The sequence below is a fragment of the Corylus avellana genome, chromosome ca5 (genome assembly GCF_901000735.1).
Source record: "Corylus avellana chromosome ca5, CavTom2PMs-1.0".
Classification (NCBI taxonomy): domain Eukaryota; kingdom Viridiplantae; phylum Streptophyta; class Magnoliopsida; order Fagales; family Betulaceae; genus Corylus; species Corylus avellana.
The window spans coordinates 16,339,891-16,354,971 of record NC_081545.1 but is presented as its reverse complement, the minus strand read 5'-3'; the positions used below and the strand labels follow the sequence as shown (position 1 = coordinate 16,354,971).

The following is a 15,081-nucleotide window of genomic DNA, read 5'->3' as shown; positions in this document are numbered from 1 at the left end:
ATTGGGGGAGGAGCTACCCCCATTTCGGGTGGATCTCCACCATTTTTTTTCCTCCCTTTTTTCTGTTTAATTTTTACTTTTTTGGGCATAATTGTCTATATGGTATGGTGACATGGATCTGAATATACATGACATGTTTTTATTGGTCTTGTCTGGAGAAGATGACTGCTGACAAGTCTTTCGTAAAAAGCTAGTTGGAGAATATGACAGAAGGATCGACAACCCTGACTTCGCTTGAAGATGTTGCTCTGCTTTTGTAAAAGAGATGGGTTACACTTCGCCTTCCACGTCACACTTTGGCTTGCGGAGAGTTGCAGCTTTAGCATTTAGAGTGTGCTTAGATTAGAAATTTGAGAATTCTAGTAATTTTGAAATGATGGGGATGAAAAAACAGGGCTTTTCTATCCTATATCCTAGAAGGTATTTGTTTGGATGATAGTTTGAGAATAAGCAAGGACTAGTCCCTCAGATATGGATCTGTATAAGTTCACCACCTATTCTGGAGATTGACAGCACTCGCTACAAGGCCCTCTCATGCGAGATCTCAAGCAATGGATCCTTGAAACTACTGTTGTCAACTCTTTAGCCAGATATCTGAACTCACATTTAATGCTGCACATATGACCCCTTGAGTCTTTGTTTTGGGTCACTCGATCCTCTCTAAGTTGAATCAACCTTATCTTTGTAGTCAACCTTCCACATTTTCCTGATGTTGTGATGGCTCATGCTTAGTCAAGCATGGGCATGTCACATGCATGGAAAATAAGAGAATGATTTTGTGCCTGGCAAGAGAGGGAGGGAGGGAGGAAAAGAAAGAGGTCTTATCTTTTTCCTATATGGCCTAAGCAATTGGCGAAAAATGCTCTGGTAGGCAGAATTTTAAGAATGTGGGACCAAAAATCCATCCTCAAACTATTGCAAAAATTTCAAATTTCTGCCTCTTACGTTTCAAAATGCAAACTGTTAGCCAAAGAAATTAAATTTCTGTTTCAACATCAAATTCCGCCTCAATTACCATATATTTACGGTTATCTTGACATAATAGTAAATGTGTATAGCAAAAGTAAAAAGGAAAAGTTTCATCCTATGCACAACCTAAGTTTTGATGGCACCAAATTTTCAGGCAGCATTAGAACATTTAAAAACATTTTGGAAAGAATTCCCTGATGTCGTGTTAGAATTTGACGAAGTTTGACTCTTCAGATTTTTCCCGAGGTTGTTTCTTGCACTTTAAGGAATCCGTTGAGGAAGCTTTTCCACTGTATGGTAGAGGAGTTTTCAGATTGACGAGAGGATGGTAGTATTGTGCTGCCCGGTCATATTGATCTGTTTACTTGATTATTAGGGGCAGTTTAGTTCAACATTTAGGGAAGGAGGGCTACTGTATGAAAAAGATTCTTATTGTGTGATTTTGAATATATATAAAACATGGATTGCATAACTGAATATTTATGTCAAAGGTTTGAATTTTAATTCATGTTTTACAACTTTTGTTGGCATTGAATGTTTATGCCTAAGGGTTATGTTCTTAGCTGTTGTTGTCTTGGGGAGTTTTTGGACACTTTTTTTTTTTTTAGAGGTAGTTGTTGTACCCTTGCTAATGAAACTTGCTTGATCTTTGGTAATGCAATCTTTTCAATGAGGCTTGTCACAGTTTCTAAGATTTGTAGGCAGTTTTAGGAGTGCTCTAATCTTTCTCTAGATTGCACTGTTCATGTGACTGAAATTCTGCAATACTACTTCCATTGTAGTAGTTGAAACTTTCTTCGTGAAAGGTCTAGTGATAAGTTAGTGGTAGCATATTTAACAGTGAAATGTTAATTTGGTATGTCATTTTGGGCATACCATTTTGTTATTAATAGATTGGTACCACTAAATGTGGATCATTTGCTGTTCACTGTGCGTTCAAGCCCCATTGTGTGTGTGTTACTTGCAAATTAAACAAACTAAAAAAAGAAAAAAGAAATTTTAAGTGTTATCAGACATCAGTTTTGTGATAGGGTTTTGGTATTAGCTTTGTTTTTTGTAATATTATTTTTGTGTCAATTATACAAGAACCCAAACCCCACAGAACTCATGCTGTTGATGAGTGGCAGACCTGGTGTAACTAATTCTGGTTCGGCCAGCCAATTGTAAATTTTTTGCTCTTTACTTTCCCTGTAGATTTTTGTATCTTTATGTTTGATCATTGGCATTGTTTTCATCTTCTTCAATTCTTTTTCTACTTGACATCTAAATCATGATTAAGTACATCTAAGAGTTTGTTGATATAATCCCGTAGTTTGTAAATTGTAGGTAGAGCTAAACTTTATATCAGATCATTTTTTTTTTTTTTTTTAAATTCTGAAAAGTAATATCAAATAATAGAACATTAAATAGCAGAACATGAGACTTGTAGCTTGTTAATAGTTGCATAGTTCTTATATTCTCTCTACTCTACCTAAGTCATCCTTGTGATCAGAAGTATTGATCATTTTACTGTATTTTATTTTAGATACCAAAAGCTAAAGACGGGTACAAGCGAAGATGACAGTATGGAATCATTCAAGACAAATGTTGCCGCCAAATATGTGATTCTTGAGGAGATGGATGAGCAAAATGATGGTTCTTGAAAACCTTTCGTAGTCACATCACCTGAACTCGAAGTAAGCCTCTCACATCACCTTTAGTAGTCTATTTATGGTTCATGTACATTTTAGCTTTCAATTGTTCATGCATCCATTTTGTATGCCATACATGGCACCAAATACATGTCGTTTGATGACGATGGTTTAAATTGATCCTTTCACTTCTAGCATTCCCAGAAAAATAGATCAGAAAATGTTCTACTTTTAACTTCTACTGGTTCCTACCTTTTCCTTTTTGGGGAATCTAATTTTATCCAGTAGAGGGGTGTACAAATACATGTTGTACTTTTTTTGGATTATTAATTATAGTTATCTGATTGATAGTTCAAAATTGGATCGGAACAAATTCTGGTTTCATTTCCTTTTCTTCGAATTTACCACTAGGTTACTGACATTACTGTCTCAAAGTCAGGCACGCTTATACTATTTTGCTCACAAGCAGTGTCTTCGAAATTTTCATTTCTTCACTGGCTTGGACCATGATGGCTAGGATAGACATCAAGACCCGAGTGCATTTGTGTAGTCATCACCAACTTGTGATACTTGCTCCTGACTATCACCTCCAAGAAAACTAGATTTTTTAAAATAAATATTGTTGCATCTTCTATGGTGGACATCTAATCATATTTTTTCTTTTAAGAATTGTTTGTTGTATTGTGCAGTAAACTTAGTGATATCATATATTATTGGCCTCTACTCGTGCTTGGTAATTTGCTTGCAAGCACATATTTATATGATGTGCAATTTTGTCTATTTAACTATAAATTGCAATTTGTGTTAAATTTACTCGGGGAAAGTTGATACGCAAGTTCTCTTTTTGGTGAAGCGTGTAACAAGAACCGGTTTGGCTTGTCTCTGCCTCAGCATTTACAAATTCCTCTGCCATTCAAAATCTGTATGCTTCCTCTTTTGGTTGGATGTTCTTGGACTTCAATGGGAGTCAGAGTGAAGCGAACAATTCTTCAATGTCAACTGTCTATATGCATTCAGCACAAAAGCCCTTTTGGTATGCCAAGTTTCCTCAAGCTTCCAGTTAATTAGGAATCAAATATGTTTCTGGATCTCATTGTTCTTAAGAGTAGGATGTAGATTAAGTTCCTTTTTTTTGTTATTATTATTATTATTTCTCTTCTTTTTGGTTCCCCCTTCTCTTCCAATTGTCCGAGTTAGATGGGGGTTAATTGTCTTGGATGTAAATAATAATTACACTGTGACTGAGCTACACCTTTTTCCGGGAGAAATATTTTTTTCATGAGAACATTTAGTGTTCCGCTTGTTCGTCATATTCATATGATCATATCTATTAATTTGTTCCTTCGGTAGGCAAAATGGTTTTCGAACTGACCCTGATCAACTGTGGTACTGGTATTATTATTTTTTAAAACAGTTTTTAATCAAAACGATGCTGTTTTGCCACCCTATATTATTAACTCCTACTCCTACGGCTATTATCATACATTCTGAGGTGATATTCACTCTTATCATTGGATTTGAAATAAATTATTATTAAATTTTAATCTAACGGTGAGAGTGGGAGCCATATAAAAGTGTGTAAGAGTGAAAGTAAAACAATGAAAGGATTAAGAGCATTTACATCTGGCTCAATAAATATTTCACTAAAAGATCACATTTTTTTTTTTTTTTTATTTTAGTATTATTCCATTTTTTATAGTATCTCACTATTCTACTTAAATATTCTTTCTTTAACAATCATATTTTTTAAACTTTGTTATTTTCCAACAATCATATTTTTCTAAATTTGTATTTTTTTAATGATCATATTTAAAAAAAAAAAAAATTATTTTCCTAATGGTCATATTTTTTTAAAAAAATTTTGTACTTTTTCTAACCGTCATATTTAAGAAAAAAAATGAAGCATTTAATACCAAGGCTCCGTTTGTTTCAATGTAAACTGATTTACGAAAAATGTTTTCCGTATCTTTAGGTGTTTGGTGCGACGTAAAATAATAGTTAACGAAAAATATTTTCCCTTTGACTGAAGATTCTTCTTTAATTTTTGGAAAATGATTTCTATTTTTGAAAACCATAAACCATTTTTCAACTTTGAACATCTTATTTTCAAATTGATAGACCCTAACATGACTCGCCCAGGATCCCACCAAGACTTGACTGGGACCCGATCGTACCTACCCGAGACCTGACTAAACCTACCCAAGACCCAATTGAACCTGCCCAGGACCTCGCTAGGATTCGCCCAGGACCTACCTAGGACTCTCCCAGGACTTCACCAGGACCTGCATGTGACCTCGCTCGGATTTACCCAAGACCGGACTGGGACTCGACATCAAAAAATATTTTCGGCGAGAAACATTTTTGGTGGAAAACATTTTCCTTGCAAATGATTTCTTAGAAAACATTTTTCGGTATTTGGCATGTATAGAAAATCAGGCAGGATATCCGCTGAGTCCTCGATGTTGAATACATTTTCCAGTATTTAGTGTGTACACAAAATTATATTAAATACTAAATTACGAAAATGTCCTTGTTGTGTCTTGGGTGGGTCCTACTAGGGTCTCGGGTTGATTCCGGCGAGTCTTGATAGGGTCTAGGCAGGGTCCGGGTGGGTCTCTAGTGAGTCGTAGTGAGGTTCTTGCAAGACTCGATTATGACACCTTTAAAACTTGGTCGGGACATTTTCATAATTTAGAATTTAATATATATATGATTTTTCGTATACGCCAAACATTGTAAAATATTTTAATAATTTTTTGTTGAAAATATTTTCCTATGAAAAGTATTTTATGTCGAAATAATCGGAAGTCAAGAGTTTCTTATTATCCATCATATTGTTATAAATAAAGCATTCATTGTCGAGCATTCATTCATTGCTGCGGAAAGAGAAAGAGGGAGAAGAAGGAAACTAATTTTTCATTTTATAGAAGAGAGATGGTAAAATCGTTTTTATTAGAGGAGAGATAAAAGAATGAATTGTTCATTAATATTGAGCTACACTGCTCAGCACGTTTGCTGAGCACTATAGTCTACTCAACAATTTGATGGCCATTTTGTTCAACCGGCTGGGACGTGTTTTTAGTCACTCGACTATTTCGAACCACATGTGATGTGAATACTCTTACCTTCTTCACATGTTCCGCGAGGATTCGCGAGTTCTTAATCTGGGTTTTGGTATTTTTTTTTTTTTTTTCTAAGCAAGGCGGGAGAGAGGGAGGTTTTGGTACTTCCATATGCATTGAGCCTCGAGCTCCTGGCTGTGCCCTTACCTACGTACGTACCCGATCAAAATTGGAAGCTGATGAGTGTGAAGTGACGACTCTCAAAAGGAGCGCATTGCAGGTTCACGTGGGTGGCTGAGCAGGTGTAGAAATGGGATATGGCCATTTCTGGCAGACGTATCCAACAAGTTTGAGAAAGAGAAATATCTCTGTTACTGTTTCAACTCTGTATAAAACTCTTTTTATATGAGAAATGATGAAACCAGATTCATAGAGTGCTTTTTAAAAGGATTGAGCAAATTTGTATGATCAGTCATGGAAGGGACAAATTCTGTTGAGAGCAGTGGTTGTACGAAGCGGCTGAAGAATAGCGGAGAAGAAGAGCAAACTGATAGGATTACTGAAATGCCAGACTTCATCCTTGCTCACATCCTTTCATTTCTTCCGACAAAGGATGTTGCGAAGATGCTTCTTGTGCCAAGATTTAGACATTGCTGGACTTTGATTCGAAGTCTCTCTTTTGATAGTTGCCCATGCGATGAGGATCCTACTTCTGATGACGAGGACGATGAACCTTATTACGACGAGAGATTCTTGAATCTGGTTGACAATGTCTTGGCTCGTCATGAGAGTTCCACAATTGATGAATTCCGTGTCAGGTTGAGGTTCAATTTCTTTTATTCTTTTAGCGAATTCGCGCTGGCTGATCCTGATGTGGATAAAGCGAGTAGAGAAGAGAGGATGGCAAGCAAAATTCGCACTTGGGTTCATTTTGCAGTTATGAAAAAAGTGAAGGTTCTTGATCTCGATTTACTGGGACGTTGTTTGTCAGAGCCAGAAGTGAGCTACAAGTTACCTAATTTTGTTCTTAGCAGTGATCATCTAACAGAGCTCAAGTTGGCGGGCTGTGCCATCTTTCCACAAGGGCATGTTCAGTTAAAATCACTGAAAAGGTTGTCGCTTAATGAAGTAATTTTGAGTGAGAAGATAATGGATCAAGTCATAAATGGTTGCCCCTTTCTTGGTGAATTGTGTCTTATAAGGTGTTATGGTCTTCGTAAGTTGAATATTAGTAACCCCACTGTGAAGAGCTTGGTGGTGGTTGTTGAGCCGCACAGTGTTTTTAGGCTAAGGAAATCCTGTCCTAAGGTTGTATCATTGGCTATTGGTGGGTCATTACAATATGCTCATTTAGAAGATGTGTCTTCTCTTGTTGATGCATCCCTTTCCTTTTCCAATCGTTTCATATGTGCGCTTACCAAGTATGAGAGGGTCAAAATGCTTCTCAAGAAGCTTGGGAACACCGATAGCTTTGCACCATGCACTTGGTGTATTCTGGTACCATTTTCTTCCTCTTTTGTTGTATTCTTTACTAACATGATGATATATGTGCTTTTAGCATAGTAATTGTCTTTGAGTGATCTCTTTGTAAGAATTTGCACACAAGGTGTTTGAATAAATGCTTCACCTCCCCCCTATCTTCAGTCAGGGGGTTGAATTGTTGTATATATATAACATATTTCATGTCCATCTTTTGGGACATAGACAGCCTATTAGGTTTTAGAAATATATGATGTGAATAATAAAAGAGAGAAGAGAGAGTGGAAGCGAAAAGAGACCTATAGGTTACATCTTGTATATTGAATTAATTGTATTGTGAACAGAGACCTCTATTTATAGAGAGGTTATGAATGGTAAACAAGTGAACCTAATAGGCTAAGGAAATGTAATAAACTCTAGAATGGAGAGGAAATGTAATAAACCTAAAAAGTAAAGAAATAAACTAAAGAATTATATCAAATATTCTTAACAAAGGTAATGAAATCCTTAGCTCCTAGTAAGGAACAAGCAAGGGCTTTTTAAAGCTTAATCCCTTGCTTGTTCTAACATGGAACGGCTTTCTAAAGCTCAACCCGTTACTTGTTGGGGGCACAAATGGTATAACAAGGAAGTAGTGCTCTTTGCCCTTCCTCCCTATCCCTAATAATCCGATGTTAGAAGAATATTTTTGTAGTTTTAAAATTCCTAGGAATGGGCTCTTGTTTTAGTACATTGGATCTTTTTGTTGTGTTATTAAGTTATTGAATTTGTTTTTTTTTTTATTATTTATTTATTTATTGTTTTATGAGTTGTAATTCAATTTGGGCTTATTAGTCCAAACCTATAGAAATCTGTAAGAATATTAATTAAATGCTTAAATTCATCTTTTTTGGTTAGTTTACGCTTTTTGAATAAGTGGTGATATTATCATGGTATCCGAGCCAAGGTGATGAGTTTGAATCTTAACTCTACAATTTATCCAAATTCAGTTAAATATTCAAATTTAGTTATGAGTTAACATGGTATTCGAGCAGAGGTGACGGTGTTAGGGCAAATTTAGTTAACTACTCCTTATGTATCCTTCCCCATGTATCTCGTTGTTTCACTTACTTACGTATTGCACTTGAATGTGCTGTTTGGTTTATATGTATTAAAAATAGGTAAACGCGAACCATTTTTCTCCTGTAACAGATTATTGATAAAATTCATTTTATAATTTGGTTAATTTGCTTGGTCGTATCTACTTTGTGTTGAAAATTTTAATCGTTGTTGATAGCTGCAATTTAATTTAGCAAATGACAGCAGCACTCACAGACACCACCAGCTGCACACAAACCTTCCCAAAACATGAGTATTTGACTGTTAAGTCATCAATTATCTCAAAACCTTAAGCTGATAGGAAACCTTGAATTAAGCGTTTACTTAATCATCTATGATTCTTATTTCCTCCTAAGTGGTCTTTTATGGATATAAAAGTATTTGGACCAGATTTTGCTGCTTAATATCTAGAATGATTTTTAATTTCTCTAGACTCTAGAGTGATGAATGGTTTCTAGGTAGTGCAACTTCCCTTCATGGCAATGATTTTTATTTTATTTTTATGTGCTTAGGTGTTGACAATATGGAAGTTGACAAATCAGCCATGTCCATCCTTGTGTTGGAAGTTTCTAGCACTCAAAATTAGTCTGACAAAGTGGCACCTCCCTGGGATTTGTAGCTTATTGAGAAATTCTCATTGCTTGGAAACTCTGACTATTGATGTCTACAGTGGAAATCATTATATATTCATGGTAGGAAAAGATTTGGTAAATATGTTTTGTTTTCTCATTTGCATCTAAGACCCACCATAAATAACTTGTGCTTTGTTGAATTAGAACCCTGAAGCAGAATGGATTCAAGCGTATGATTTTGATGGTAGAAACTTCTGGAATTTGGAGGAGGATAGTTTCCATTGTCTTTCACACCACCTCAGGATTGTAAGGATATATGGATGCATAACAGAGCCGTACGTGATTGAACTAGTCGAGTTTCTTCTTAAAAACGCATTGGTCTTAGAGACCATGGTGATTTCAACCAACAAGTCTCTCCCCCCTGATAGAGACGAGATTTACAGTAGTGCTATTGGTTCTCCCATGAATCATTTCACTTCAGAGGAACTCCATGAATTTTCTCAGAAGCTATTAAACTTCCCCAGAGCCTCTACTCGTGCTGTTATTCATTTTTCGTGAATCTTTTTTTTTTTTTTGTTTTTTAATCTCCAGTGTTTGCTTTTTTATTCACATGTTTAATAGATATGCAGGTATTTGCTTTTACATTTTGCAATACTCTAATGACAGTTTGTTTAAATACTTGATCTCAATTCCCCTTTTACATCTACTGCAATTCTCAGCTGTACAGTACTCTCTGAATTGCTGGGTATCTTGATATAAATTCTGAGTAATTTTTTTCCGTCAAGAACGTTTTATAGAACTCGTTCAAGAAGGTATTGCAGACTGCAGGATTTTCAAAATCTAAGCACCCGAATGCTTCCATCTCCAAAATTAACATCTATTTCATTTGCACCTCTTTCAGATCCCCATCATTGTGATGCACCAAAATAAAGAAGATATGAAGACATTTAAAAAATGAGGCAATTTTGAAAGAGAACAAACACGGCTCTTGAGTCTTGATCAAGTTTGCATACTACTCTAGAGGAAAGTCTGATATATATATATATATATATATATATATATATATATACTGTAATAAACTTGTATAAGTCTAAATATAAATAAGAGTTATGTTATTTAGTAAATATTTAGATGAGGTGACATTGAAAATTAGTAAAAATAAAAATAATAATGACTGCCACTTCATTTTAGACTAGCAAACAATATTAGTAAGTGCAAAAACAAGTGAAGCATGTGGAAAATGAGGAAAATAGGATGGTTGGCCCATTGAGAGCCCGTAGGAGCCTGCTTGGTGGAATTTATTTATTTATATAAGGATGAAATCTCATTCTCATCTTCTTGGAAATTAGAGAGAGACAGAATGGTAGTTGGAGTAACGGCTTCCATTTGCCATTCAGTACTTGGTCAAGTGCATTGGCAATTTCGACTTAGAAATAGTTTGAGCATCACCACCAAAAGCTGTACATCTGGTGGTGGAGGGCAGAAGTTGGAGGTGGCAGAGATAAAGGAGAGATGCGAGAAGTGGGAATGGAAGGGCAAATATTCCATCAATTACTTTGTTTCTCATTCGAAAAATAATTCCAATCCCCCTCTTCTTCTTGTGCATGGATTTGGGGCTTCCATTCCACACTGGCGCAGGTTACTCTTTTCCCTTCTTCTTTCTTTCTTTCTGTTATTCAGCATCACCCACCCACTACTAAGTATACACATCATCCCTATCTATCTATCTATCTAATTTCACCTCCGCCACACAACTTGTGCACAATAGCAATCAATTATATTTGTCTACTTTTACTGGAAAATTAGATTCAACTAACGAACTCAGAAAGATGCGACAATTTATAATAGATGGTAACCCAATTACGAGAACCCATGAAAATTAAATTATCTCTAATTTGTTTGGAACTTCACCTCTAATTAATTAAAAATTGACCCGAATGATATATATATATATATATATATATATAAGATTGAATGGTTGATTTTCCTAATATGTTGAACATTTATTCATTATTATTAATATAAGTGTTGGGTTTCTTTGATTCGTGAACTGTTCCTTCATTTATTAATAAGATTCATAATTATTGTATAAAAATAGAGTAAACGTTTATTTTTAATTCCAGAATTTTATTTTCAACATGCTTCATCAGGATACCATTTCACTCTTTATTCTTGGACTCTAAACTGTAAAACCCGTTCGTTTCACTCTGGTTTTATCCAATCTCTCCCTCTCTCTCTAGATATCTCAGATAAGCATAGCCTTGGGGACATCACGCTTAATGTTACTCTTTGCACTTATTTTATATAAATTAAAACAATATATTTTAAATTATTTTTTTATGCTGATTAACGCCAAAAGCTTCTCTATTCTATTTAGCATACTCTATTTTATCTCCATTTTATTGGGCTTATGTGGCAATGCTTAGTCAGTCCTTTCATTTTTTTTATTTTTTTAAACAAGGCTAATGCGGAAGGGTTGATTGTGTTAAGGAATAATCTCACATTACTTGTGGCATGTTTGTAAGGAGTTGGCAACCCTCTCTTATTGAACAAGTTTTATGAGATGAGTTAGGCTCACGAATTTCTTCAAATTGAACACTGCCAGGTCAGTCAAGTAGGGTGGAACTAAGCTATAACTATCATCTTTTTTTTTTTTTTTTTTTTTTTTTTCAACCAATTGATTGTTCCATAGATGTTGTAATTAAGTGCTCCATCCTTCTCCAAAACTTTGAATTGCTAGAATATTAATTAAATAATCAAATTAACAATTTTTTATGAGCTTAAATTTATAGGATAAGTGTGATTGAACATGGTATTGATGTAAAGATCGTGTGTTTAAACTTTGTCTCTATTATTTACCTCCTATTTTAAATATTGAGTTTTACTTATTAAGGGAGATGAGTCAAAGGGTCACGATCATATCAGATAATCATTTGCATACTCAAAGCAAGGTATTGAACCTTGAATTATATAGAATAGTGACTGTGATTTGTATAAGATATATAGAGTTTTTCAGTTTTATCCTTCTCGCTACTCAAACCAATTTCATGAAATCTGTTATAGCTCTAGTTTCTGAGAAACTCTTTGTTTTGATTGCAAATTACAATGTCCTACTTCCTATGATGATGTTCTACAAACAATATTCATGTCATTATTGGTTAAACTCTGCAACTGTTGTCATACAAAATGTACACAACTAGAGACTTATAAGTGAGAGAGGGATTTGTTGTGAGTGCACTTGTGAAGTTGCATCCCAATTTGATAAGTGTCCTTATATATATATATTAGTGTACTATTTGTTGTCTCCCTTGGTGAGATTCGCTCCCCAACGAAGGGCTTGGCAAAGCCTTCTACTAATGTGTGCCCATGTAAAACTGCTCAAGTAGTTGACAAATTATTTTTCTCTACTTTGAGGTAATTCCTTCAGGAATATTCGGACACTAGCCCAGAATTCCACTGTATATGCAATTGACCTTCTTGGCTTTGGAGCTTCTGATAAACCAACAGGCTTTTCGTATACAATGGAAACATGGGCACAGGTATGCTTATCCTCAAGCTAAAACTTGGATTTTATCCTATGTATGTCTGTCTCACCAGCCCGTCAACGTTGCAACTTTACTGTCTTAACCTCTATCTAATTCACTGTAAACAGTTGATATTGGACTTCTTGGATGAAATTGTTCAGAAACCGACTGTGCTGATAGGCAACTCTGTTGGAAGTCTTGCTTGTGTAATTGCTGCCTCAGGTGAGATATGCTTTTAATGCTATATAGTTTTCTGTAAAGATATATAATGACTACACCCTCGATTGGCCTTTAGAAGAAGATATCTAATTCTTTTGTTTTATCTTTTCCAATCAGAATCTAGTAGAAGCCTAGTTCGAGGACTTGTACTGCTCAATTGTGCTGGTGGTATGAACAATAAGGCAATTGTTGATGATTGGAGAATCAAGCTATTATTACCATTGCTTTGGTTGTTTGATTTTTTGTTGAGGCAACGTGGAATTGCTTCAGCTATATTTCAAAGTGTCAGAAAGAGGTACTAAATATATACTTACTGGTTTCAGTTTCAGCCATATAATTAATAGTTTGAAATATTACAAGTCAAGAAGAATGAATCTAAAAATGCTATATATTTTGTCCCTTGATGCAGAGAGAACTTGAAGAACATTTTATTGTCTGTATATGGAAATAAGGAATCTGTGGATGAAGAGCTAGTAGAGGTAAATTAGTACTCTCTCCTCTTGGACAATTTACGCTTGTTTAGAAAATATGAGCTCAAACAAAGTGGAAAGTGCAGATCATAATGGAACCAACTTATGACGATGGGGCACTAGATGCTTTTGTTTCTATTGTGACTGGCCCTCCAGGGCCAAACCCTGTACAGTTGATGCCTAGAATCTCCCAGCCTGTGCTACTTCTGTGGGGGGATGAAGACCCATTTACTCCTCTTGACGGACCCGTTGGTAAATACTTCTCTTCACTACCTTCTAAACTACCAAATGTAAGCCTGTTTGTGTTGCAAGGAGTAGGACATTGTCCCCATGATGACAGGCCTCACTTGGTCCACCAAAAGCTGCTTCCCTGGTTGGCTCATCTTCCTGCTTCATGAGTCTTCACACCACTTCTCTTACTTTTTGTATAAGATTGATCCATTTAGAATATCATAGTGTGTGTACATGCCATATTGTAACCATGATTTTTAGCAATGAAACCATTTTCGTTATTATATATCACTTTTAGCAACGAAGACAAAAGTCGTTGCTAATTATAAAAAATAAAAAAGCACTTTTGTTGTTGCAACAAGTCGTCATAAAAAATTCTGCCAAAACAAACAAAAGGTAGAAAATTTTTAGCATCCTTCACCGAACATTTGGTATGCTCACTGTTTTAACACTTTAAAACATTGATCTGGTGCATTTTATCTACAATAATAAGCAAGGTTTTCAAAATAAAATCATGGATTACCTTTTTAGCATTTTGAAAAGTATAAAAATATTTTTATGCACAAAATGCGTGACATGGATTACTTTTTGTAAATATTGCCTCAAATGATGAACATTTAAAGATTGTTTTATTATGCATATATGAAATAAAATGCTTGTGTGGTTATGTGTAAAATGTTATGGAAAATAGATGATTGGCAACATTGGTGCTCTGTGTGTAAGGCAGTGCAACACACCCTGGGTTGGGGTGTGGCCTCACTAGCTGCTAGTCCTAAGTAAAAGGGGCTAGGTTGATAGAGTTCCACACAGAGGGGTTGAATAGACTAGTCCTTGCATAAAAAAAGGTGATGTACAGGACAAGTAGAACCTTACTTTAGGGGTTAACTAGAGCTAATGTTTATATAGTAGCTTGGCCTTACTTTGTAGATATCACAAGTAATGGCTAGGCCTGTAAATGAGCCGAGCCGATCCTAGCTTTGGCAAACTCGGACCGGCTCATTTAAAATGACCAAGAATCGAGCCGGTCTCGAGCTCGAGCTGAGCTTGTAAACCCCAGCTCAAGATCGACTCGTTAAGGAATTTGACACGCTCGGGATCGTACTCGGGATCGGTAATGGGAATATGCGAGCCGAGTCGAGCCCTCGATTAGCTCGACTCGGCTCGAGCTCGAGATAGAGACATAAGTTTGAAAAAGGCGAAATCGAGCCTGAGCCTGAACTCGAGCCCCGTTAGAAAGCCTTTCGAGCCTTAAACGGGTAGCTCGGCCCATTTAAGGCTCGTTAACAATACCAATCAAGAATTGTATTCTAAGTTCTAACACATTTACAATTCAACAATGTTCCAAGTTTATTCCAACTGCCAATTACAAATCAAGTAATTCCAAATGCCAATTACAAATCATGTAAGATTCAATGATTCACTAGAACAAGTTATATTCAGGACAAATTTACCAATGTAAAATTCAGGACAAATATAACTTACAAATTACAATAGCATTAAAACAGAAATTAAAAACACCTAAAATTACAAGATTAGACAATTATATTAGGGCCTTACAGATCATGCAACTTCAAATTGAAGAAAACAAATTAATTTACAAATAGAAGAATTACAAATCAAATAGAAGAAATTATAAATGAATGAAATGAGTCAAATGACCAAAAGCCAAAATTCATCTAAAGAGACTACTCTTCATCCTGGCCACCAACTAATCAACTATCCACACTAGTTCACTGTCCACACTGCATTCAATGAAGAAAAGAAATGTGTTAAATGTTTTTAACTTCCTTGCAAGATGTCAAAGGAGTTTTATCACTTAAGATTGA

At 35.4% G+C, this 15,081-nt stretch overlaps 3 protein-coding genes across 3 annotated transcripts in view; all 3 read left to right on the top strand.

Moving 5' to 3' along the window:
• The window catches only part of LOC132182807 (probable sugar phosphate/phosphate translocator At1g06470), a 39,179-nt gene extending 35,277 nt beyond the window's left edge, over nt 1–3,902 (top strand). The window contains exons 12-13 of the mRNA XM_059596156.1: nt 2,495–2,645; nt 3,454–3,902. Of these exons, the coding sequence (XP_059452139.1) occupies nt 2,495–2,612 (118 nt within the window). The 3' untranslated portion in view covers nt 2,613–2,645; nt 3,454–3,902. The remainder of the gene's footprint in view (nt 1–2,494; nt 2,646–3,453) is intronic.
• A 1,667-nt stretch (nt 3,903–5,569) lies between these two features.
• LOC132183195 (putative F-box/LRR-repeat protein At3g18150) lies at nt 5,570–9,623 on the top strand. The gene is made up of 3 exons (XM_059596598.1): nt 5,570–7,159; nt 8,752–8,931; nt 9,016–9,623. Exons 1-3 carry the CDS (start codon nt 6,137–6,139, stop codon nt 9,367–9,369), a joined length of 1,557 nt encoding a protein of 518 aa, XP_059452581.1. The 5' UTR covers nt 5,570–6,136; the 3' UTR covers nt 9,370–9,623.
• A 522-nt stretch (nt 9,624–10,145) lies between these two features.
• On the top strand, nt 10,146–13,541 carry LOC132183196 (pheophytinase, chloroplastic). Its single transcript, XM_059596599.1, has 6 exons — nt 10,146–10,449; nt 12,239–12,350; nt 12,464–12,557; nt 12,672–12,849; nt 12,964–13,033; nt 13,111–13,541. The coding sequence occupies exons 1-6, from the start codon at nt 10,172–10,174 to the stop codon at nt 13,420–13,422; spliced, it is 1,044 nt and encodes a 347-aa protein (XP_059452582.1). The 5' UTR covers nt 10,146–10,171; the 3' UTR covers nt 13,423–13,541.
• Nucleotides 13,542–15,081: the final 1,540 nt, after the last annotated feature.